This window comes from Gobio gobio, assembly GCF_949357685.1.
Source record: "Gobio gobio genome assembly, chromosome: 2".
Classification (NCBI taxonomy): Eukaryota; Metazoa; Chordata; class Actinopteri; order Cypriniformes; family Gobionidae; genus Gobio; species Gobio gobio.
Window position 1 is genome coordinate 31,055,083 of NC_137098.1, and position 26,125 is coordinate 31,081,207.

Genomic DNA, 26,125 nt, shown 5'->3' on the forward strand with positions numbered 1-26,125 from the left:
GTCTTCAGTCAGATAAATTGTCTTATTTTTTTTTATGAATTATTTTTATTACCATAAAATGGTTGCATAAAAGCCACATTATTCTATACATGTTATGATTGGGCTGAAAAACATTAGCCATGACCGCCTAATCAGACCTGCATATACAATGACAAGCATCTTGGTATATTTATGAAGAAAAAAGTATATTATGGATAAAAGCAATAGCCAACATGAGATAGATGGTTAGCTGGAGACTTGATCATGGTGCCTGATTGATCTGGAGAAATGAATCCGACAATGGACACTGGATAATACATCAAAACAAGAGCTGTGTATTGACTAAGGACTACCCAATGGCAGATCAATGTAACTTACTTTAATACAGTACTGATGCGTTTTAAAGAACTGCATTGGACTGGGTGTTTAATCATTTTAAACACCCGGTGAAAAAGAGAGTGCTGTGATAAATGGTCCACTATTCCACAATGATGAAAGGAACTGAACATAATGTGCTAATTAAGCCCAGTTCTCACTATGTTCTTTACATGGATACCCCTTTTGTCTCTCAGAAAACAGCTCTCCAAAAACATCCAAAGAAACCTCATTTGCTCCCAACATGTGAGCTGGCTTCATTCATGAAAATACCAACAAAAAGGAGGTGAAAAAAAAATCTTTCTTCCTCCATCCCTGTTGCTCCCACCCATCCGCCACAGTTCTCTCTCTCACTCACTTTCTGTCTGTCTCTCACTCTATGCAGCTTTTTCTGCACCTCCTATCTAAGCGAAGGAGGGAGAGCTGCATGTTGCCATGGCAACAGCTACCTGTTCATTATCTTTAGCGGTGAAGAACAGAACCACTTTGGGAATCAGACTCCAGGCTGCCTAAGCACAGCATTATCTGTGTTTATGGATCCAACCACCTCTCTGCTATGTCCAGGCCAGAGAGGGGAACAGGAAGGTAGTCAAGAGGGAAATTTAGAGAGATGGGTGTGGGAGAGCTGAGACAGAGAGAGAGGGAGGGAAGGAGAGCAAGAGCACCACTACAACAAGGGCTTAAAACATAGGGTGAAAGTTTGAGAAAGGAGAAAATGCTTTAACATTTAAAGTACATATAAAAACGTAAAAGGAGAGCAATCTTATCTGTCGTTTAAACTCTTAGGAAAGCGGACATAAGAACTAAGAAATGGGGCTGCCTGTGATGATGTTGATGATAATATGATTTGCAAGACCAAAAACATCCAGAACTACTCCGTGACCTAGGACTTTCTTAGTGGGGAGACACTATTGTTCAGTATATGTCATGCTTGATTTTCTTTCCCAAATTGTACAGAACATCAGCTGTACACAATAAAACAATCTCACTTTAAAAAAGCAATCTTTAATACAGCAAATAAATTGGGAAAATATTGTAAAACCTTTAGCAACAAAGTTCTTAACATAAACTACACATCAATGATACCTTCAAACAGGCCGAATTTACTAGACTTTAAAAAACATAAAGATATACTCCACATGACAGTATGCCAAGTCTCCTTTACCTGTGATCTCAATGGGTACAAGGTGAGCTGGAGTATGTCGGCCCAGGTACCAGCGAGGTTTCTCTGCAACAGCTGGACTCAGTGAGGCATTCCAGCCTAGAAGGGACTTCTCTGATCCGCAGGGGGTCGGGTCCTGCGGCCGAACCCCTAAAGTTGTAGTCTCATCCTCACACACCTGCTTATTAGCAGGCTAAAGAGAGAAAGAATTTGTATTTATAATGAATTATGTAATTATTCAAATGCGCAACCGTTTCTAAATATGGATTTTGAGGTGTATTAAGTATACATCTGCATGTATAGCAGAATTGGTAAATGTACGATTTTAACGAATTATTATTTAATTCATATTAATAATTAATTTACTTTATATTCAAACACTGAATTGGGATATTCTCTTTTTTTAGTAAATGATTTTGCAGGATTCTTAAGCTACTGTTTGTTTTCACACTCAAAACCACCGACATAGAGAAGCCTGTAGCTGTTTCCCTCAGGGGGAAAACATCATCTAATTAGATTTACAAACTTTATACAAAACATTAATGCTTTACAGGAAACAAATGAGTTTGTTGGTGGCACACAAGTCAGAATCCAGGGACTTCAAAATGCTCAATAAAACCCTACTTTCATTAGTGTAAGAGCTAAAAAGAAAGCATACAAGTAGTTACCACAAAGACAAACTCCGTCTTCTTGTTGTTGAGTGAGGAAGGGGATCGGCTGAGAGTGGTTGACGTGTCCTCCGAGCTCTGAGAGGAAGTTTGTCTGAATGTCTGTCCTGTCACTCTGTTATCATACAACTGCTCCTCAAAATCTGAGTAGACACAGACACAACATGCTAGTTTTTAAGGATAGCAACAGCACTAAGAGACACTGAAATCAATTAATGAAATCTCTCTCCCTTTTGGTCAGAAATGTTCCCTAGGGCTCTTGTAAACAGAATGATTACCATTGCATTCATTCCAAGGACTCCCCTCACAAGACCCCACCCCATTCTTGTAGCCATTTTAATCCCCCAAAACCTTCTCTTTAACCCCTCCCACTGTGTACTCAAAAACACACATACAAATACACTCTCCTTCACTTATTCAAGTCTCTATCCTTTACCAGTAACTGTTTACTGGTTTGGCTATACCCGTGAGACCCGGACTTTCACAAATGTCTTCAAATGTCAAATAGGGCCTACTGGCTTGTGAGGACATTTAAGTTGTCCTCACTACTTGAAAGGCTCATAAATCGGCCAAATCATGTTTTGATTCAAATCTAAAAATGTCGACTGGATTCTGTAATGGTTAGGTTGAGGGGTAAGGAAAGAGTAAAAGTTATCATTGGTATAAAATGTTAATGTTAATGTTAGTATAAAACGCATTCAGTCTATCAATAGTCCTCAATAATATGGTCTGTGTGTGTGATTGTGTTTGGGGATGAAAGGGGGGTTGATCCCTCTTTTTCCGAACTGGGATGCCGCACTCTTAGACTTAGGGTTGCCTAGCAATGGCAGGCTGTCTAAGACAATGGCATACCTCCGGAGTCAACAATAGCCCCAAGCCCCAAGTTTAGCCTCGTTGAGTAGAGTCCTCTTCACATGCTGGGAGAGAGCAGAATAGAGCACACAGCTGAAATCCTAAACCTTCACTAAAAAAAAGAGTGAGACTGCAGCAAAACTACAGCCTACAGCTGTGCGCTGCCACATGCGCAACTTTTGAATATGTGTTGGCATTTTATTCATCATGCCGAATGGAGATAGTTCTATTCCAGGAATGATACTTGACCAGATGGCTTTCAAATAGCCACACTAATGAGATACACAGAAAGACAATCCTGCAGTTAGCCTTAGACCTCAAGTTACTCAGGAAAACACTTGTGCTGAATGTACTGCAAAGATTGATGGACCAAACTATGTAATCTGATGCGTAAAATCCCATGGAAAGCAAAGTGAAAAAATAAAAAGATCGTTTTGGAATGTGTTATGACTATTAGATTCCTGCAGCTGTAACAAGACCAACTTCTGTAAACACAGGCCAGCATGCAAAGCATTCTACACACAAACCACACAGCAAATTCCTTTCATATACATAACTATCCTTACTTTTCCAAACGCTCTGCTATATTAAAGCAATACCCTTCCCACTGTATATACATTACCATTTAATTTTGGGGTCAATATGATTTAAAGAATACTTTTGTGCAGCAAGGATGCATTACATTAATATTTCACAATATTACTGTTTTTACTGTATTTTTTAATAAATTAAATGAAGCCTTGGGGAGCATAAGAGACTTCTTTCAAAAACATTAAAGCATTTTATCATCCCCTAACTTTTGAACGGTATTGTGTGATCTTAAATAAAAAAGCAAAGTTGATCATGTTAATTTAAATATTTACACTATGTTAAAAATACAATGGATGCAGCTACTCACTCATTAATTGAAAGACATACTAAAGTAAGTTCCAACCAAAAGAGATGAAAGTAAACTAGATAGAAAGTCAGAACTCACCAAAACAGTGGTTGGTTCACACAAGCCTCTGTGGAAAGGTAGGCTTCAAAGGCCAATATCAAAACTTCAAAGATGATGTATGGGAGAGTAGGGTACCAGAAGCAACAATGAGAATGAGTGAGTATGTGTGTGAGAAGGTATTTCAAACACAATCCCTCCCCTCCCCTGTCCTGATCTTGGGCCAGTCAGTAAAACTAATGGGACTCAAAAATCTCCATTCTTATCAGCCAATCAAATGGCTCGCCTAGACAAGATGCCAACCACTCAAGCGTGTATGAGTGGTCATGAATGACCTCAAAGCATCGCCTAACAAGATGCTCACTGAAAACCAACCATTTATTAAAAATGGGTCACTCCTTGTCTTGTGTATGCAGTAGAGGAATGGAAGAGGTCAATAGCAACAATGTTCCTTTTCTTGTCAATTTGGGGAGTTTGTGTCTGGTCTATTTTCCATTTGGTCTTTGTTTCTCATTCATTACTGAACACATCATTTATAAGCATGGGGGAGATGTACAATATCCCTGATTAGCTTAAGCACTATGGATGCCTGCTCTCTTTAATGTTGCCTCTTAGTTTGCAAACATAATATAAGTATGACAGTGAAAGATAAGGACAGGATAAGGATATTTTTTCTATTATAAAAAAATAAATAAAAAAATAGCATATTTTTGTGGGAAATATATATATATATATATATATATATATATATATATATATATATATATATATATATATATATATATATATATATATATATATATATATATATATATATATATATATATATATATATATATATAAACTACAACTACATCAATATACAAATATATCATTGGCACATACACCGATCAGGCATAACATTAATGTGTTGGTCCCACTTTTGCTGCCAAAACAGCCTTGACCCGTCGAGGCATGGATTCCACTAGACTCCAAAAGGTGTGCTGTGGTATCTGGCACCAATATGTTAGCACAGATCCTTTAAGTCCTGTAAGTTGTGAGGTGTGGCCTCCATGGATCGGACTTGTTTGTTCAACACATTCCAAAGATGCTCGATTGGATTGAGATTTGGGGAATTTGGAGGCCAAGTCAACACCTCAAACTCGTTGTGCTTCTAATACCATTTCTGAACAATTTTTGCTTTGTGACAGGGCGCATTATCCTGCTCAAAGAGGCCACAGCCACCAGGGCATACAGGTTCCATGAAAGGGTGTAGATGGTCTATGCTTAGATAGGTGGTACGTGTCAAAGTAACCCAAGGTAGGACCCAAGGTTTCCCAGCAGAACATTTCCCAAAGCATCACACTGCCTCCGCCGGCTTGCCTTCTTCCCATAGTGCATCCTGGTGCCATGTGTTCCCCAGGTAAGCAACGCACACACACCCGGCCATCCACGTGATTTAAGGGAAAACGTGATTCATCAGACCAGGCCACCTTCTTCCAATGCTCCGTGGTCCAGTTCTGATGCTCACGTGCCCAATGTTGGCACTTTCGGCAGTGGACAGGGGTCAGCATGGGCACCCTGACTGGTCTGCGGCTATGCAGCCCCATATGCAACAAACTGTGATGCACTGTTTATTCTGACACCTTTCTATCAGAACCAGCATTTACTTCTTGAGCAATTTGAGCTACAGTAGCTCGTCTGTTTGATCGGACCACCAGGCCAGCCTTCGCTCCCCACGTGCATCGATGAGCCTTGGCCGCCCATGACCCTGTCGCCGGTTCACCACTGTTCCTTCGTTGGACCACTTTTGATAGATACTGACCACTGCAGACCGGGAACACCCCACAAGAGCTGCAGTTTTGGAGATGCTCTGACCCAGTCGTCTAGCCATCACAATTTGGTCCTTGTCAAACTCGCTCAAATCCTTACGCTTGCCCATTTTTCGCAGGGGACACGTCTCCCTCAATATTCAGATTAATAGTTAATCAATGGGTTTCTAAGTCAAACGACAGATTCGTAAACTTTTCTTGCTCCCCCCAGGCTTGACATTTGGCTGCATCCTTGAATGGCAGACAGGCATATGCAATGGCAAATTGCTGTTTATGCACATAGCACAGTACCACACATTCGTAAACACTGACCACCCACTCACTGTTGTTTAAGCAACAGCTGCCCAGTCGATCTGATGCTAAGCTTAAACCAGAATAGCATCTCATACCTCACAGATACATATTAATAGCTGACATCAAGCAAGAAAGAGATAAAAGAGGGAAATTCAACCATGTACAGTCAGACACGCACAGCGGCAGGAGTCAAGAGCACTGACATTTTCATTCAGCGAACGGAAAAAGCAAAAGAGAAGGGGAGACTGTGTATTCTCTACAAATGGAAATTAATCTAATGGATCATAAAGAAGGACAAAGTATGAGTCAGAAATAGAGGGGGAATGATGGGAGACGAGGGGAGGGAAAACATGAGGATGCTCAGAGGAAAAGAAAAACAAACAGTGCCTCTCTTACCCGCACGGGGAAACAGAATGAGAATGGAAGTGGAGGATATTCACAGACAGCACGCATGCAAGGCAACGCAAAACACACACCCACAAAAACAAAACGAAAACACATGATAGGCAGATCCAGGCAGGCAGAGACGGTCATGCTGCACAACCTCTCGTGGCACCAAAACACACAGACGAAGCGCCTGCAAGCTGACTCTCCTACCTTGAAGCAGACTCTGTAGGTTCAGCTGAGCCTCCTGGTGCAGTTCCTGCACACACTCCGGCCTACTCCACGAGCCGAACACATTCACATGCTGTTGCCATGACGATTGGAAGTGGGCCGTTCGTTTGCTCTCCGAGTCCAAGTTGGTGGCGGCTGGCAGAGAGAGAGAGGGAGAGACAGAGGGAGGGGAGAAGAACAAGAGATACAGATAGAAGGAGGAAGTGAGAGCAAGAGAAAAGGAGAGAGAGAGAGAGAGGGATGCGGAAAGGAGGGAGGGGAGAAAAAAGATACAGTACATAAATAAAAACTGATACAATTAGCATATCTTTTTATATATTTGCCTACTATGGCAGCAGAGAGGTGGAGACATCCGACGAAGCAACCGCACACTAGATTTGCGATCAAAGGGCTGCGATCTCGTAATCATAACAATTAAATCACTACAACCCTAATATGTTTTTCTGTCTGGCAAATTAAACTGGAGACCCAACAGAAAGAACATGCTGGCATACGTTGATAAAACTAACAATGTTTTTTTTTTCTCTTTTGGTTTATGGTAGTGCTGCAGCATCTGTAGACTAAAAGACCTGCTCACACCAAGGATGATAATGATAACAATAAATTATTAATAATTCTATGAGAATAGGGAAGTCCACACTCCACACCACAACTAACACAGAGGAATGATATCGTTGGAATCTGATCATCGATTAAAGCATTGTCAGTCAATCAGAATCCATTGACTTTAAAGAGCTTAAGCATTTAAAGGAACACTGAGCTTATTTAAAAAAAAAAAAAAAAAAAAAGTGGAGTGTTCCTTTAATAGTGAACTGAACATTATCATCTTTTGTTGTGGATGCTTATATAGTTATTATCATTATAGCTATCTGACCAGAGTTAGATTTGATTGCTCAGAATAATTTGTCATAGACTGCTGAAATAAATAGTACAGTCATAAAACTCTAGAGGGGAGCAAGCTGATAGGTCCTTTGCATGTAATTTTCAAGCAATCACACCATTACCACATGGCATAAGCTGATCGGCAGGAAAACAATCAAAATCAAAAAAATCACGCAGGCTGTGACGGACAGATTGTTAACTGCAGGAAATCCAAATATTTGCCTATCACTCATCGACCTCAAATATGGTTTATTACTTGTAAACATGCAAATAGTAGCAACTTTACAAGTCCGCTCGCTCTAATGTTAACCTAGTTAAATATGCACTATTATTAGGCGCTTATCCATTTGTGTGGAGAGCACGCTTACTACATGGGTCATGACATACAGGCGCCGATAAGAGTAATGCAAACTGTAAAGGGTCTACTTTTATTTCTGTAAACGCACAATAACAACAAAATGTTGTGCTTTTGTAAAATAAAATAAAAATAAACCGGTCGTCTCTGTCTCTGTGAACTTGAGCATGTAACAAAAATGAACAAAAACTCAGCATGTACTTGCCTCACAGACATGAGAAATACATCTATAGAAAGCTTGAAATGAAAAAAGCGATTGTCAACCAATTCAAGTGGAAAACAAATATTCAGATTATGTAATCCGTATGAAACGTGGATATAAGCGCATCCACTGTAGAGATGCATCGTCGACTTAATCTTTGCAGCACAGAACAGAAAACATTACCAATATATAAAATGTTCAGACAGTCTTCTTCTGTTTTTTTACGATATACTTATAGTCATTACATTTCCCTGTGTGCTGTGGCAAGTTTTACGCATGCATTTGAGCACTGATTATAGGCTATGTATTATATAGGCAATTAAAGGTTCATTATAATAATTTATGGCTTATTAATATAAACGAGCGATTAGTCGACTAATCGCTTAAATGAACGACTTCTAGTTGACTAGAAAAATCTTTAGTCGAGGGTAGCCCTATACTGCTATTAGATTTATATATGTCTATTTATGCAGCAGCAGCATATTTTGCATGCTCACAGCAGCATGTCTGTGTATCAGCAGCAACAGCAATAATCAACAGCAGCAGCAGCATAGCAGATCTAGTCTGCCAAGACCAAATACATTAACATTGTCATATTCAATAACATGCTAATTACTTTTGTGAGAGTTGTCATTTTTTGAACTATGAATCTTGTTTTGTTAAACAGAAAAGAATGAGAAGAGATTGCATTGTGACTGATAAATCAACATAATGACCAAAGAACAAAATATTCTCCTATTTTAACAAAAACATGTCACAGAGAGAGGTTTTAATGTAATGGTGAGGGCAAAATGATTCATACATTTTTATACTTTTATAATCCTGCATACCAACAACACATCTTTATTTAAAGCTTACTGCCAGAGAGCAGAGAGACAGAAAAAGACTGATGAAAAAGGACGCTCACTTATCTCCCGAGAGGTTAACTGAGCACACTTAATTACAACTTCAGCACTAGTTCTCCAAAGAGGAAATTAATATGCTATTTCTTCCTCTTACGTAACTCTGACTGATCTTCAAAGCATAAAGATTGATGGAATTCAAAGCTAAGTCAACATGTTGAGCATCAGGACAAACAGAAGGTAAAACATTCAATTAAACATGCAAATTTAGAAAGACTGAAATAGTATTTTCTTGTAAAACATACTCCAATAATGTTTCTGTTTGTTTTTTAATTTACAAAGATTTTTTTTTTTAATTACGGGTAGGAGGGCTGTGAAGGTGAAAGGTGAAAGACTGGTTAGCCTGAGCTGATGTTCTAGTAGTCATTCACGGTAAATCTGGATCAGACACAATACAGTATACCTTATTTCGAACAACCTACATGTAACTGTAAATTAGATTTTGGGCTATCAGTAAAATACAATCAATCCACAGGAAAAAATGATTACTTCCGTAGAGGTGCAACCGCAGTAAGATTAAGGAAACAGTCTCATGTTTAAAGCTGCCGTTAGTAAGTGTTGCCTCTTTGTTGCCATCTCTGTTTGAAACCTGCAATTGCAGTTATTTGTGAAATTATCATCTTTACGTGGGTTGTGGATCGGCATGGCCCTTCAGCGCAGATGAATCTAATGTTTTAATGAGATAGTTCACCCTAAAATGAAAATAAAGCCATCTTTTACTCACCCTGCTGTTGTTCTAATGCCCTATGTCCTTCTATCTTTTTCAGACCTCAAAAGCAGAAATTTAAAAAATAGTCCTGCACGTGCTCCTTCCTAAAATGGCAGTGAATAGTGAACATTACAAAAAATATACAAAAATATCACGCAATGATACAGTGAGATGCGCGCCATATATGGAAAGTGTTCAGTAGGAATACTATAAGGTTTTTCGAGAATAATATTATTCACAATATTCACTTCAGGTGGTTTTCTTATTAGTATTATTTCTTATAATATACCTTATAGTAAAGGCAAGAGTTGCGTTTGTTTCTATTGAGCCTGATTTCTCAAAATGGTGTGTGTGTGTGTGTGCATGTGTGTGCTTATCCTGGGTACCATGACAACAGTGCGAGTTATAGTAAACATGAGCGCCGGCGCCTGCTGACGCCACACACTCATCACAGGAACGCGCTCAGAGTAACGGCCGAGCTCAGTATTTTGGCTGAATAATATGGTCGGTTTCTTTCTCGCAAAACCTTATAGTATTCCTACTGAACACTTCCCATATATGGCGTGCGTCTCCCTGTATCATTGCGTGATACTTTTGTATATTTTTTGTAATGTTTTAGCCTGGTCGCTATTCACTGCCATTATATGCAGGAGCATGTGCAGGACTATTTTTTAAATTTCTGCTTTTGAGGTCCGAAAAAAATAGAAGGACATAGGGCACTGGAACAACAGCAGTGTGAGTAAAAGACGGCTTTATTTTCATTTCAGGGTGAACTATCCCTTTAAGGAGTAGGTGTGGCTGTCAGTCACTGGCCCTGTGTGGATACTGTCCTTCGGAATCACAGATTCTACGTCTTGGAAGTATTTTCACTGGAAAATGTCATCTGAACAAATAAGTAACATGTCTTCCACTTTTGCTCTGACCAACTGAGGGGGAAAAAAGTCTTACAATAAATTGTGCTACCAATGGTGATTAAAACTAACAATCGCTTAGCTCATATCACATCAAACTGTGCAGTTAAATTATTCCAGCTGCTGTGAGAAAAGGCTATAAATGATCCGCCACCTGCAGCATCCTCACATGCGATATAGCCTATTAGCCGGGACTCCTTCTTTACATACAGACGTGTAATGACGCAAAGATGAACGGCGACAAGCTCGTATTTCCTGCAGAAACCTACCAGTACCATTCAAATTAGAACACATTATTACAAGCTTACCGTTGTGAATCTAAGGTAAGGTAAGGAGATAGTTTTGAACACTGGCTGGTTATGTACTTGCTCAATTTATTTTGAATCATTTTTAACCAAAAAAAAGTTACGGACTGCAGCTTTAAGGTCTATTGTAAAAATCTTTCCATGTTTCCATTTCCTGCTGTACCCTCTGAACTCCCCTATACTCAGTCACATGCATGCTACACCTAATTAGCCCAATGTTCTCACCTTCATTAGCGGATGATTTACGTGCATGAGCTGAATCTTTGAACTACAGGACATTAAACATGGCATGACGTCTCTGCAGCAAGAGCCTTACATGATGACTCTAATGACAGAAGCTATTCTCTTTATTTGAGAAACTAAAGTACTTGGCTTTTTCACATGCAGAAATGGCATATCATGCAGGCCACAACGAACACAACACACTGTGCTGATTCAAAGCATATTCTGTATATTTTTGTTATACTAGGCCTGACTCCAGAAACTCTAAATAAATTATTTGTTTCTCATGTTTGTTTGCTCTTCTAAGTGGCATATCCAGTTAAAAGAAGACAACGGCCAAGAAAAACAAAGAGAAACAACCAGGCTGCTGCTGTTACCTACTTCAACATTTATAGGCATTTTGTCTCAACTCTTCTCATTGTCATTGTGCAGAATGTATCCGGAGGATATTTGTCAGACTTGTCTGCTGGTACATCATCACATAAACAGCACAAAGTGCTGAAAGTTTAGAAGACTTTATAACTGAAGCCTAACAAACCCAGAGGAGAAAAATCCTCAGTAATCTCACATACAGTATGCCTTCATCTTGGGTTTCAGAAGAGATCTCAACATTGTTTAAAACTGCGCTCAGAGCTGCAAAGATTTTGCTGCAGACAAAAATCGAATATTTCAGTATGAACTCAATTTTCATCATATTCTTCAGCTCTATAAATTTAATGTCAACAATTGTCAATTTTTATATTTATCCTATAGGTATTTTACAAAGTATTTCAATAAGACATACATCTCCTGAGGGATACATGTCAACATATATACTACAATTAAAGTGATAGTTCACCCAAAAATAAAAATTCTAAACGTACTCCACACGGCTTAAAAGTTGTCCTCCATTCACTTCCATTATAAAGCTTGGAAGAGCCAGGACATTTTTAATATATCTCTGATTGTATTCATCTGAAAGAAGAAAGTCGCATACACCTAGGATGGCTCGAGGGTGAATAACTAAAATGAAAATAAAATAATTTTTGGGTGAACTATCCATTGAAACCAAGCACAAGCTCAACACTTCATCACAATGGTAATCCCCAAAAACACTTACATAACAGAGACTTTTAAATACCAACATAATAGAACAGTAAACATTAAAAAGTATCTCAATTTTCTCAATCTTGCAAAAAAAAAAAATTCTTATAAAAACGTTTTATTTCAACATTTACTCTCCCAATTCAGCCCTTTTGCAAAGCATGATGGGAAGTGAAAGTCCTGTGTTATTGAGTCCTGCATATGTTGTTTCAGTGAAAAATATATGGAGAGTTTTTACTAGACCAAAACATGTTCAGAAAACATAACCAGTTGTTTAAGTTAGTGAAGTGATTGAATTAAGTTGGTTGGACATGACTATTTTACATAGATTCTTCCTCAGTCAAGGATTTTGCATAGATTCAAAATAAATCTTTAGGCCCGGTTTCACAGACAGGACTTAGATTAAGACAGGATTAGGCCTTAGTTCAATTAGGGCATTTAAGTAGCTTTTATAAACGTGCCTTATAAAAAAAAACATACATATTGAGACAAATCACTGGGACTGAGATAAACTAGCTCACATGCATTTTAGTCTGGGACTAAAGTTGGTTGTGTGGAATCACTGTCCATAACTGAATTGAGTTAGTTTAAAGTATAATTTTTATCAGTGCAAGTTAGATTATTTTTAATAAAATCCATTTGAGTCCGAGCAGTTTAATCCAAATCTTTTGAAAAGACAAGATGGATTTATATGATGAACAGATTTAATTTAGGCTTCTATTCGTGATCAATGCGCATACATAGAGCACATGACATATAAACGGAAGCTCGACCGTGCTTGCTTGACATGTTTGAGCTTACGTTTACCATATTTATAAATGATGACAGTGATGAAGTCATTGATAAATCATAGTGATGAAGAGAACATGACAAGTATGCATTATAGACTTGGTCAGCTCTCACGTATTTTATCCTTTTCCCCCTCACATCCACGGCATATAATAGAAGATTGAAGAGAATGTGTCGCTATCGGACAGTGTTACTTTTATACATTATTTCATCTCATATTTCATAATATTCACTCAGTTTGTTGACTCAATTATTTTCTCATCCTGTGTTTTTTTTTTTTTTTTTTTTTAGGAATTACTGCCTCCCTTCTCAAACCCCCCTTGGTTGTATATAAACTAATAAATAGTGCATAAATTTGAATTTGACTTCCATTAAATATTCTCTATATCTTTATATCTCTATAGCCAATGCTGGGAGCTTTGATGAGTGATTCCTTTTTATTCAGCTGTTATCATAATTTTAACCCAAGCTTGGGCTCTTTACTACACATGTGTGTTTAGAGACATGATGATAGAATCTTGCACAGATCCAGTATTGGTAAAGAAGAATACACTTGTAAAATGGTGTCAGTGTCCCTCATCAACCCATATCGGCTCGCACAATTTTCTCACATACACGCAGGAATCAAAATGTGTTTTTGCTCTGTGATCATATAGAGAGTGCTGCCAAAAGCAATTACTCTCACAGGATAATTGTAGTGGCATGAATCTCAATCCAAACTCTCTTTCTGCCCTTCACCCAATCTTTCCCTCTTTCCTTTCACTGATGTGTGAGATTGAAGCCTTTCCACACCGTCAAGCAGGACTCGAGCCCTTGATGGGTTTTTTACAGGGTGCACATTGAGAATGTACATAGCAGCACCGAATGTGAGGCGATAGTGATCTAAAAATGTCCGACGGAGTTAAGGGAAGGTTCATGACAACAACACCACCACACCTGGACAAGCACCAATAAAAAGCTGTGAAACACTGCAGTGAATGAAGCTGATTTACACCAGCAGATGGTGTGTACTAGACAAAAACAATCTCAGTCCTCAAAGTGATCGCATAAAACAGACGCTCAATTAATTAAATCGATCAGCTAATGATGAAAGCACTAACATCCGCTCTCAGCTGTAACATCTGCACAGAAATGTTCAGCTGAGGTTTTGAAACTACCATGCAAGTGTAAAAATCAACACAAAGCGTGAGCCAGACTCACATCCTACAGTCCATGGACACAGCTCATATTTATGGAAATATGTCTCTCTGTTGTCTTACTCTCCATGGTAACTGTATGTATAGTGTGATGGAGAAGCTGTGAGCATAGATAGAGTGAAACATTCTTATATTGGATCTCTATATCTTTCTACTATATTTAAAGACCACGCTCACTTTTCTTTCCTGTGTTGATGCATTTTCTCTTTTGAAATAAGGAAGATGGGAATATCAATGGGCTCGACCAGTCCTTTTTTTTTTCATCTCACCCCAGCAAAGCTACACTTGACAGCTTGTACCAGGGACGAAAGCAATGAAGACACTTTCAAAATGAATTTCAGCCACTTCATTCTCAGTCCAAGTAACACAATTATGAACAAGAGTTCACACCACTGAAGACACACAAACAAACCATGATTTGCTACTTGTTATTGCTAAAAGAAGGCAGGTGGTTTTTATATTTTAAAGGGAGAGACATCCTTATAATAGAGAGTGATTTATTGGACAAAAATGTACAAGTCATCAAATTTTCTGTCCTTGTTCCCAGAACCGGTTTAAACACACACACACACACACACACACACACACACACACACACACACACACACACACACACACACACACACACACACACACACACACACACACACACACACACACACACACACACACACACACACACACACACACGTCTGGTTTACTATCTTTGTGGGGACTCTCCATAGACGTGGGATAGAACACCATGTTCATACACACACACACACACACACACACACACACACACACACACACACACACACACACACACACACACACACACACACACACACAAGATGCAGGGCAGTGGAATAAAAAATAAATAAAAAAACAATAGATCCAGAGACATGTTACCCTTGTTGGCGTCCTTTGCTGTTGGTCAAAGCAGCGCAGTGAAATGCACGCTTTGCAGCAGGGTGAAATAAAAGTGCAGGATTCAATCGCAGCAGTCCTTTCTTTATTTACAACTCAAAAGAAACAAAATACTTTTAGTACATAAACATGGGAACAGAACAACCAAATTTACATTGACAAGAATTAACAAAGACTGAACCAAAACCAAGACTAGAAATACACAAGGGGATGATTAACGAAACATAGAACCAATGTGAACTAATAAGATAACATGACAACAAACTCAAAGCACACAAACAGGCGGATAGGCAGGCAAAACCAGAAGTACACTAGCATATAGATTAGCTCAAAGCTTACAGACATGAACTAAAAAACCACACACATGATGTCATGGGATCTGGGTCATGGATGTTGGATGTAGAATAGAATTGGATGTAAGGATAAATGTTTGTTGGATGTAGAATATAATTGAATGGATGGATGTTGGATGTAGAGTATAACTGGATGGATGGATGGATAGATGGATGGATGGATGGATGGATGTAGAATAGAATTGGATGGATAGATGGATGTTGGATGTAGAATAAAATTGGATGGATGGATGTTGGATGTATAATAGAATTTGATGTAAGGATGAATGTATGTTGGATGTAGAATAGAATTAGATGGATGGATGTTGGATGTAGAATATAACTGGATGGATGGATGGATGGATGGATGTTGAATGTAGAATAGAATTGGATGGATGGATGGATGGAGAATATAATTGGATGGATGTCTGATGTAGTATAGAATGGGATGGATGGGTGTTGGATGTAGAATAGAATTGGATGGATGTTGGATGTAGAATAGAATTGGATGTAAGGATAAATGTATGTTGGATGTAGAATATAATTGAATGGATGGATGTTGGATGTAAAATATAACTGGATGGATGGATGGATAGATGGATGTAGAATAGAATTGGATGGATAGATGGATGTTGAATGTAGAATAGAATTGGATGGATGGATGTTGGATGTAGAATAGAATTGGATGGATGGATGAATGTTGGATGTAGAATATAATTGGATGGATGGATATTGGATGTAGAATATAACTGGATGGATGGATGGATGGATAGATGGATGTTGAATGTAGAATAGAATTGGATGGATGTCTGATGTAGTATAGAATGGGATGGATGGGTGTTGGATGTAGAATAGAATTGGATGGATGTTGGATGTAGAATAGAACTGAATGGATGGATGTTGGATGTAGAATAGAATTTGATGGATGATGGATGGATGAATGGATGTTGGATGTAGAATAGAATTGGATGGATGGATGTTGGATGTAGAATAGAATTGGATGGATGGATGTTGGATGTAGAATAGAATTGGATGGATGGATGTTGGATGTAGAATAGAATTGGATGGATGGATGTAGAATAGAATTGGATGGATGTATGGATGTAGAATAGAATTGGATAGATGTAGACTAGAATTTGGATGGATGGATGTTGGATGCAGAATAGAATTGGATGGATGGATGTAGAATAGAATTGGATGGATGTAGAATAGAACTGGATGGATGGAGGTAGAATAGAATTGGATGGATGGATGTTGGATGTAGAATAGAATTGGATGGATGTATGGATGTTGGATGTAGAATAGAATTCGATGGATGGATGTTGGATGTAGAATAGAACTGGATGAATGGATTTTGGATGTAGAATAGAATTGGATGGATGGAGGTAGAATAGAATTGGATGGATGTAGAATAGAACTGGATGGATGGAGGTAGAATAGAATTGATGGATGGATGTTGGATGTAGAATAGAATTGGATGGATGGATGGATGGATGGATGTTGGATGTAGAATAGAATTGGATGGACGGATGTAGAATAGAATTTAATGGATGGATGGATGTTGGATGCAGAATAGAATTGGATGGATGGATGGAGGTAGAATAGAATTGGATGGATGTAGAATAGAACTGGATTGATGGATGTAGAATAGAATTGGATGGATGGATTGATGAATGTTGGATGTAGAATAGAATTGGATGGATGGATGTAGAATAGAATTTAATGGATGGATGTTGGATGCAGAATAGAATTGGATGGATGGATGTTGGATGTAGAATAGAACTGGATGAATGGATTTTGGATGTAGAATAGAATTGGATGGATGGATGGATGTAGAATAGAATTGGATGGATGGATGTTGGATGTAGAATAGAATTGGATGGATGTATGGATGTTGGATGTAGAATAGAATTCGATGGATGGATGTTGGATGTAGAATAGAACTGGATGAATGGATTTTGGATGTAGAATAGAATTGGATGGATGGAGGTAGAATAGAATTGGATGGATGTAGAATAGAACTGGATGGATGGAGGTAGAATAGAATTGGATGGATGGATGGATGAATGGATGTTGGATGTAGAATAGAATTGGATGGACGGATGTAGAATAGAATTTAATGGATGGATAGATGTTGGATGCAGAATAGAATTGGATGGATGGATGTAGAATAGAACTGAATGAATGGATTTTGGATGTAGAATAGAATTGGATGGATGGATGTAGAATAGAATTGGATGGATGGAGGTAGAATAGAATTGGATGGATGTAGAATAGAACTGGATGGATGGAGGTAGAATAGAATTGGATGGATGGAGGTAGAATAGAATTGGATGGATGGATGGATGAATGGATGTTGGATGTAGAATAGAATTGGATGGACGGATGTAGAATAGAATTTAATGGATGGATAGATGTTGGATGCAGAATAGAATTGGATGGATGGATGTAGAATAGAACTGAATGAATGGATTTTGGATGTAGAATAGAATTGGATGGATGGATGTAGAATAGAATTGGATGGATGGAGGTAGAATAGAATTGGATGGATGTAGAATAGAACTGGATGGATGGAGGTAGAATAGAATTGGATGGATGGAGGTAGAATAGAATTGGATGGATGGATGGATGAATGGATGTTGGATGTAGAATAGAATTGGATGGACGGATGTAGAATAGAATTTAATGGATGGATGGATGTTGGATGCAGAATAGAATTGGATGGATGGATGTAGAATAGAACTGGATGAATGGATGTTGGATGTAGAATAGAATTGGATGGATGGATGTAGAATAGAATTGGATGGATGGAGGTAGAATAGAATTGGATGGATGTAGAATAGAACTGGATGGATGGATGGAGGTAGAATAGAATTGGATGGATGGATGTAGAATAGAATTGGATGGAGGTAGAATAGAATTGGATGGATGGATGGACTCTACTCCCACACGCAATATAGGCATAATTTTTCTCATGACCATAATCTCCTCTTTCCCAGTGACGAGCACACACAGGTTCCATGACACCTCCTCCATTTCACATGTTTTCCACAGAAGCATGCACTGAGTGTTGGGTGTTGGTGAGGCTGTGATGTGTTTGCATATGCTGCAGTGTTGGTCCCAGCAGTGCTGACTGTAGTGACTGCTGCTTCCTCACGGCCCGCTCTGCACTGCTTCACCCCTCCCCGTCTGTTTCCTCTGGTGGCAGTCAGCGTGTGTGAACGACAAGTGCTGAAAGACGGGCTATTAGTGAAAGTGTGTCTATGTGTCAGTATGTCTGATAAACAAACATGCACAAGCTCACTCACTTCCCAAAGAGGAAGTGTGCGGAGGACAGGAAATGTGACCACTGGCCTTCTGGAGGTAATCTTTCCCTGGTCCTAGTCTCATCATCTCCAATACTTTTCTTCCCCTCATATACCCTTCGGCCTTATCCATCTACTCATGTTCCTCTGAACACAAAGATTTCCTAAGTACAAACTATCTTGCAGATGAGTCCCAAATGTGGCTACATTATTCATAAGAGTGAAGATTAGACAGCATTACAAAACACTTTGACAAGAGGCTACAGCACTGATTTGATCGTTTTTCTATGTTTATTGACAGACTAAAATGCAGTGATTCATTTTTATTAGGCCTGACCTTTATTCAAAATTACACATTAGAGCTGCAGTGTGTCCTTTGTGCACAATTAGCAACAAAGAAGCAGAATATGAATATAATGATTGTTTTTAATATAATATAATGAATGTTGACAGTCAATCAGAATGTACCCAACTTTAAAGAACTTAAGCCAATGACATAACTGGAGCATATGCTTATTATAACAGAAACTTGTCATCCATTGGTGTGGCCACTAAAATAATTATCGCTGTAGTTACCATTCTTGCTGTGCACATGGCTTTACTACATATACCTATATTTTGGCATATTAAAAGTGCACTATGGAGATTTTGGTGGGTAAAATTTAACAAAAATTCATGTTCTATTTTGTATTAAGTGTTCAAAACTGTCTGACTCACTGTGGTAAGCCTACAATAGAGACTGATTTAGGATCGGTTGGATTTCATGGAAAATTTCAGGTTTACATAATTCGTCTTTTCGTGTTTATATCATGTTCGTAAACAGGGGAAAAGAATATCCAGCTACTCTGGCAGCAGATATGCTACCCGCTCACATAACTTATTTTTCACACGTCTTGTAGGACTTTATTATTGCTATGAATGATCATCAAATTTATCCATGCTGTGCTGAAGCACAACTGATGTTTAAAGGCCCACTGAAATCAAAATAAAGTTTTTTAGCTTTTAGTATGATTACCTTAGCCTTAAGGTTATGAATAAACTGGTGTGTTCCAAAACAATGACAAAATTTGCATTTAGGAGATATAACCGTTCAAAACTTACAGTCTCTCACTTCCGTTAAAACGAATCACAGATTTTGATGACATCATCGCAGACTTCACTTTCTCATCAAATCTTCTGTCCAATCAAATGCGCTTTAGAATCTGAAGTCCCGCCCCCTGCTTTATAAATAGACCCTGAACTGCATCTGAAAATGGTCAGTTGTTCACGCATTTACTATTTTCTACATGGTGAATGAATGGCACATAGCGCACTATATATGCGATAGGAAACGATTCAGACAGTGTAAATGTGTTTTCAATTGAGGCGAATGAAGTCTGGGTTCACGATAGTTTCACGCACCGCAGCAGCGCACACGCATAGTCTAGACCAGAGCCGTTGACTACATACACGAGAGCGCAGCGCGAGTCGGCGCAGACAACAAAACATATCGGACCCATTTAAATTATGCTGCACAGAATGCTGTATTTCAAGGAGATATGGAGGAGATTATGATGATAAACGGTTAGATTCGGAGGAAACTGGCATTAAAAAAACAGAAAGGCTCTAGTCAAACTGTGGTAATAACGGAACTCTATTGGCTGTTTCAAAAAAGGGGAGGAGCTGCTAACAGCTGGAGCCGTTTGAGGGGAAGTTACGTCAACACATTGAATAATGCTGCGTGTTCCAAGGCACTTCAGTGGGCCTTTAAAATTAAAAAAAGTAACTTGCAATTTTATGTTTCAACCACAGATGGCAATAGAGTGTTCCAAATTGCACCTTTAAGCTTCCTGGAATAAAAGTACATATTTGGTCACACTTTATATTAGATGTCTTTGACTACTATGTACTTATTATATAAATAAGTGTTAGGTACAGTGTACTTATTTTTTTCATATAGCAATTGGTTCAAGGGTTGGTTAAAGGTGCAATATGTAGGATTTTTGCAGTAAAATATCCAAAAACCACTAGGCCAGTGTTATATATTTTGTTCAGTTGGGTACTTACAATATCCCAAATGTTTCCAACTATTTGTAAATCGTGATAAAATTGTGATTTTAACCATGCAACCGGGACGTGTGTGGGAGTCGCCTGTCAATGGCGTCATATCTGCGTTACTCTCGGTTTCCACTTTAACTGCCATAGAAACCATAGCAACAGACGTGGAGAACTGCGTAATGTCTAGCGGCACGCTGTTGTATTTTCATTCAAACATTACTGTAAAAAAAAAAAAGGTCGAAAACTTAAAAGTTTAAGGCAACCAGCTGCAGAACATTTTTGAGTTTTCTCAACTTAGGGTCAATTAGTTATCTCAACTTTTTTCATGTTAAATAGTTGAATAAACTTTAAAAGCTGAATTTGTCATACAAAACATAAGTTGGATTTTTTACAGTGTGGACAATGGCAAGCAGACACGAGGACCAATATCGATGTGGCATTTTCGATATGACAGAGCTTTGCAACAAATTTCGACTTGACAGAGATGCAGTTCTTACATGCTTTATTGAGCAATTGTACATAAAACGAATCAATGTTATGTAGCTCATGAAATATTAGAATTTCATCAGTATGATGTACCTTGATGTAGCTCACTGCTATTCTGCTTCATATCGCACCCTGCTTCATACCACAGTCATGTTAAAAAACATGAATGCATTCACTCATCCATAAACATTATTTCCTCATAAACATTATTAGATCCATCGGTATGACAACAAGTTCCATAATTCCACACTCATTCACTGCTTCATCAAACTATGCCTTGGTTTTGTTTTAAAGAGCGACCCCTAGTGGCGAAAAAATACATATTGTATCTTTAAGGTGTAAGGGAAGGGTCAACAGTGTAGTTAAAGATTATAGAAATGAATTAAAGCTGTAATTACATGCAGGTTTTTTTTTTTTAATTATAAGTACAATGTAAACACATGTATGTACACAATAAGTGTATTGTATCAAATTATTAATTTAAATGTTAGTACAAAGTAATTAAAGACAATTAATATAACATCCCTTTTTAGCACTGCAATGAAACGCACATGAACAGTACTTCAGTACACACTGAAAGCATGGTTGGCAAATCAACTGTCCCATATGATTTCTATGCAGTGTTTGGTTCTAAATGTCTTCACCTTGTAAAAAGTCTAAGTAGCAAAATCAGATCACACATGCACAGAAAGTTGGATAATGTGTTTCTCACAGGTCCTCTTCTCAGGGGAAACACATGCTAAACCAAGATGAGAAAATCACTTTAAGGACAAGGCTCTGTCTCTAACCGTAAAAAATAGTTTGAAGAACCAACAGAACAAGCTCTGACAGCCTGTGTAAAGGAAATGGGATATGATCTAAGAAAGCAGATCGCAGGATGGAGCAGATATATACGTATGTATACAAGCTGACACAGTGTTTTATAGTCCCCACAGATAATCCACCGGTCTGAAGCAGAGAGTTAGTGTCCATGAGTTGGCTAGAAATGACTCAATCGAAAGGAAGGGCAAAAGCCATTTTTCCCCAGAAAAACAGAATGAGCTCATGCTACAAATGTGAACTTTTGTCCAATTTCCGCTTTGTACGTGTTTGGTGGTGGCTGATGGGGATTAATGTTGTACAGTCATACTGTGGTGTCAGAGCCAAAGCCTGATCTGCTGCTTATAGCAGTTAGCACCATTATAACTCTCATTTGCTGAAGCAAACAGGGAATGAATCACACTGGCTACCAGCATATCTGCTAAAAAAAACTATGGTTCATTTTAGTGCAACCACTGCCAACAACGTACTTGTCTTAAAAAGTAATGCAGACTCATGTGAAATGAGTGGTTTGCATTACATGAAAAGCATGTATAATATTATTCCGGCTTTTATAAGGGAATCAGTCAGGGTTGTAGACTAGGAGTCTAATCGACGTTTTGAATGTTGTGATTGGCTTAGGTGAGCTCTATTTTCCGTCCCTTGCTGTGTTGACACAAAAATCTAGAACAATCCCACAGGAAAGCATTATTATGATGTCATTTGTTGACCTGGTTTATTTTGGCTCTGGGTCTTGTAGTATTCACTCAACCAGACTTAAAACTGGGCAGCAAATCCCAGGCTTCTTTGAGCTTTCACAGGCACCACATTTAAGAACATTCTCATTTACAGTAGGATCTGTCATGCTGCACCTGCTCAAAATCCACACTTTATACCTGTGTGAATAAGCATTCAGAGGACTCAAGAGGTTGTGTGCGTGCGCGCGCGCGTGTGTGTGTGTGTGTGTGTGTGTGTGTGTACACTCTCAGAAAAATGGAGCAGTACCCTTAAAAGAATGTTGTACCTTATCTACCCTAAAAGGTTCATAGAAGCAAGGCACTACTAATATGCTAGCCTGACGTCGTCATACTCAATTTTAGTCAGAATTTGAGTCTGATACTGCTCTGTTGGGCTGTGATTATGGGGCGTGTTTCAACCGAACCAGGAAAGACCTCAATTGGATAGACCTACAACCAATCAGAGCAACGGAGCGACGCATAACGTTAGTTGTCAAATGTCAACAGAACTCAACTGCACTGTGTTGCTAAGTCCGCAGGTTTTTCCATGTCCGCGGGTTGAAGCGACCCCAATTATGTGATATACAGACCCAGGAATGCGAATTTTAGCAGGCAGCCCTGCCAAAATAACACATATCTTACCCCCCCCCAACCGAACTGCCCGAGTTAAAATGTTGTGGGCGGGTCTAAGTTCGGGTGGCATCCAGGCTACTAATATGCACCTTTTAGGGTAGATAAGGTACAAAGCTCTTTTAAGGGTACTGCTCCAGTCAGACATGGGCAGTATTTCAATTAAATGTATTTTAAATACGTATTTAATTACTTTAGTGTATTTTGCAGGTGTGGAAAAAATAAAATGTAGTAAAAGGCACTTAAAACGTCGTTACAAAGTCCATCTCACCACAGTGGCTCTACAATAATTTTATGAAGCGACGACAATAGTTTTTGTGTGCCAAAAAAAATCTAAATAACGACTTTATCCATGTTGTTTTTGTCTTCCGTGTATGCCTCCACGACGCATGCGCGAGAATATTACGCAGATCCGGCGTTCGGACACATGACCCAGAAGCGATTTGTTTTCAAGCAGAGGAAGACGCGCGTATCTGCTGTTGAGTTCTACATTGATTGTGCTTTAGGTCTCGGCGTAGTTCTCAAAATGGGGCTAAAGTGGTATTTCATGGATTCCCAAACGCCGGCACTACGTCATATTCTTGCGCATGCGTCATAGTGCTTCGTGAGTTCACGGCAGAGGCCAAAATGGAGGACAAGAAGAGGTTGAATAAAGTCCTTATTTAGATTTTTTTTGGCGCACAAAAACTATTGCCGTCGCTTCGTAAAATTATTGTAGAGCCACTGTGGTGACATGGACTTTGTAATGACGTTTTAAGTGCCTTTAATGGAGGCCTATCTGAGGCCTTTCTCAGCCATCAGCTTTCAACAAAAATATCCTCATTTGTGTTCCGAAGATGAACGGAGGTCTTACGGGTGTCGAACGACATGAGGGTGAGTAATTAATTACATAATTTTCATTTTTGGGTGAACTAACCCTTTAACAGCTCTGGATGAACGAGTTTTGAACACAGGAGAAGAAGTGGTGCTGATCCTCTTAAAAACGGCATTAAGGTAAAGTGTTTTGTGAAAAATATACAGTCTACACACATATTGCACACTTGAACGGCATTATAGAGAAAATTGTGCCTTATGAGATCAATGCACTGTGTTGTCATTCATAAAAGGACATCATATCTATTATGAAACAGCGCGTCTGTCGTAATTCTTAACTCCACTGAAATCTTCATGCTAAGCAAGCGTTCACAATATAAAATCCATCTGCAGTTTTTACACGTATTACATATGAGGAATATTGATATTCCGTCGGATTTTGTATAAAATAATCATCAATCCTATTGTTTTTCAATAATTGCTCACGCAGTGCAATTCTACTATGGAAAAGGCATACGCGGTCAGGGCAGTTAGTGTGTAAAACAAACCCACACATATGATTAATGTGTACCTTGTAAAATGTTTTTTACAATGTTTTATCATTCATGTAAAATGTGTACCTTGAATGCAATGTAAGTCGCTTTGGATAAAGCTTAAGATTTTCAAAATACTAATTACTTGTATTTTATTTAAATACATTTTTCACATCAGTATTTTGTATTTTATTTTGTTACATTTCATGAGCCAGTATTTGTAGTTTGTAACAAAATAGTTTTTGATGTATTTGTGCCCACCTCTGGCTCCAGTGACAAGCCATTGTACCCCTAAAGGTATGTTTGCACATTTTTTTCTGACACTGTAGCCTACATGCTTTACATGTCACACTTGCGTCTATAATGAACTCTATGGCAAAAGAGTTGTCGGATGCAGCTTGAAGAAAGCTCAAAACATAGAAGCATCTAAAATAATCTTTTAATATCTTGTTCATGCAAAAACGCACAAGTATTAAAATCATCTGCTGCAGGACAAAAATAAACAGAAATAAATTAAGATGGTGCTGCTACATTACAACAGAGTGGTGCAGGGAAGACGTCAAAACCCGGAAGATTGATTCGCCACTGGTTCCCTCGAGATTTTCCTATGGAGTTTTATAATAGGTCCGTGGTAAACATAACTTAATGATACCTGAACGTTTTGCTCTACAGCATAAACTGCACACTCTCACATGCCAAACATTCTTATAGTTACTTATAGAAACATATGTTTTTTTTTTAAATAAACATAACAGCTTCAAAATGTGTTTTCGATATGGGTGTACGCAGAGAAAAACATTCGGGTATGATCAAGTTATGTTTACCATAGACCTTATTTCACTCATAAATAATAATAAAAAAAACATTATAAGACCATATAAAATCTTTTTGATGTCATCCCTGTACCACTTGGTAAGAAAGCTTTCTACATGTCAAGACTAAACAAATCTGAAGTTTAAAATTATACTGAAGATAAAGGTGCCCTTAGCACACTGTAAAATGCACACATAGGCTACACATTTTGAATAATAAATAATACAAGGGGTGATAATGACCAGCTGACTGTACATTTTTCCACTTATAACACAGCTACTTATCAAATAAATAAACAAAAAGTAACTGAATTTAAATGATTTCATTAAATGAGAAGAAAGAGACCGCAGAGTGATATGAGAGGCATGAAACTAGCACAGCTATGTAGGAAATCGGTTTCCTGGGACAACAGTTAATTAACGGTCAGTTTAACAGTCATTATACAAAAATATTCAACTTCAGTATGCCTCAACTGGCCAATTAAAA

At 38.4% G+C, this 26,125-nt stretch overlaps 1 protein-coding gene across 2 annotated transcripts in view; it reads right to left on the reverse strand.

Moving 5' to 3' along the window:
• The window catches only part of nhsl2 (NHS-like 2), a 95,266-nt gene that overhangs the window by 9,720 nt on the left and 59,421 nt on the right, over positions 1-26,125 (reverse strand). For both annotated transcript variants that reach the window (XM_079811203.1, XM_079811204.1), the window contains exons 2-4: positions 6,673-6,825; positions 2,185-2,327; positions 1,520-1,709 (exon numbers count right to left, since the gene is read on the reverse strand). In XM_079811203.1, the coding sequence (XP_079667329.1) occupies positions 1,520-1,709; positions 2,185-2,327; positions 6,673-6,825 (486 nt within the window). The remainder of the gene's footprint in view (positions 1-1,519; positions 1,710-2,184; positions 2,328-6,672; positions 6,826-26,125) is intronic.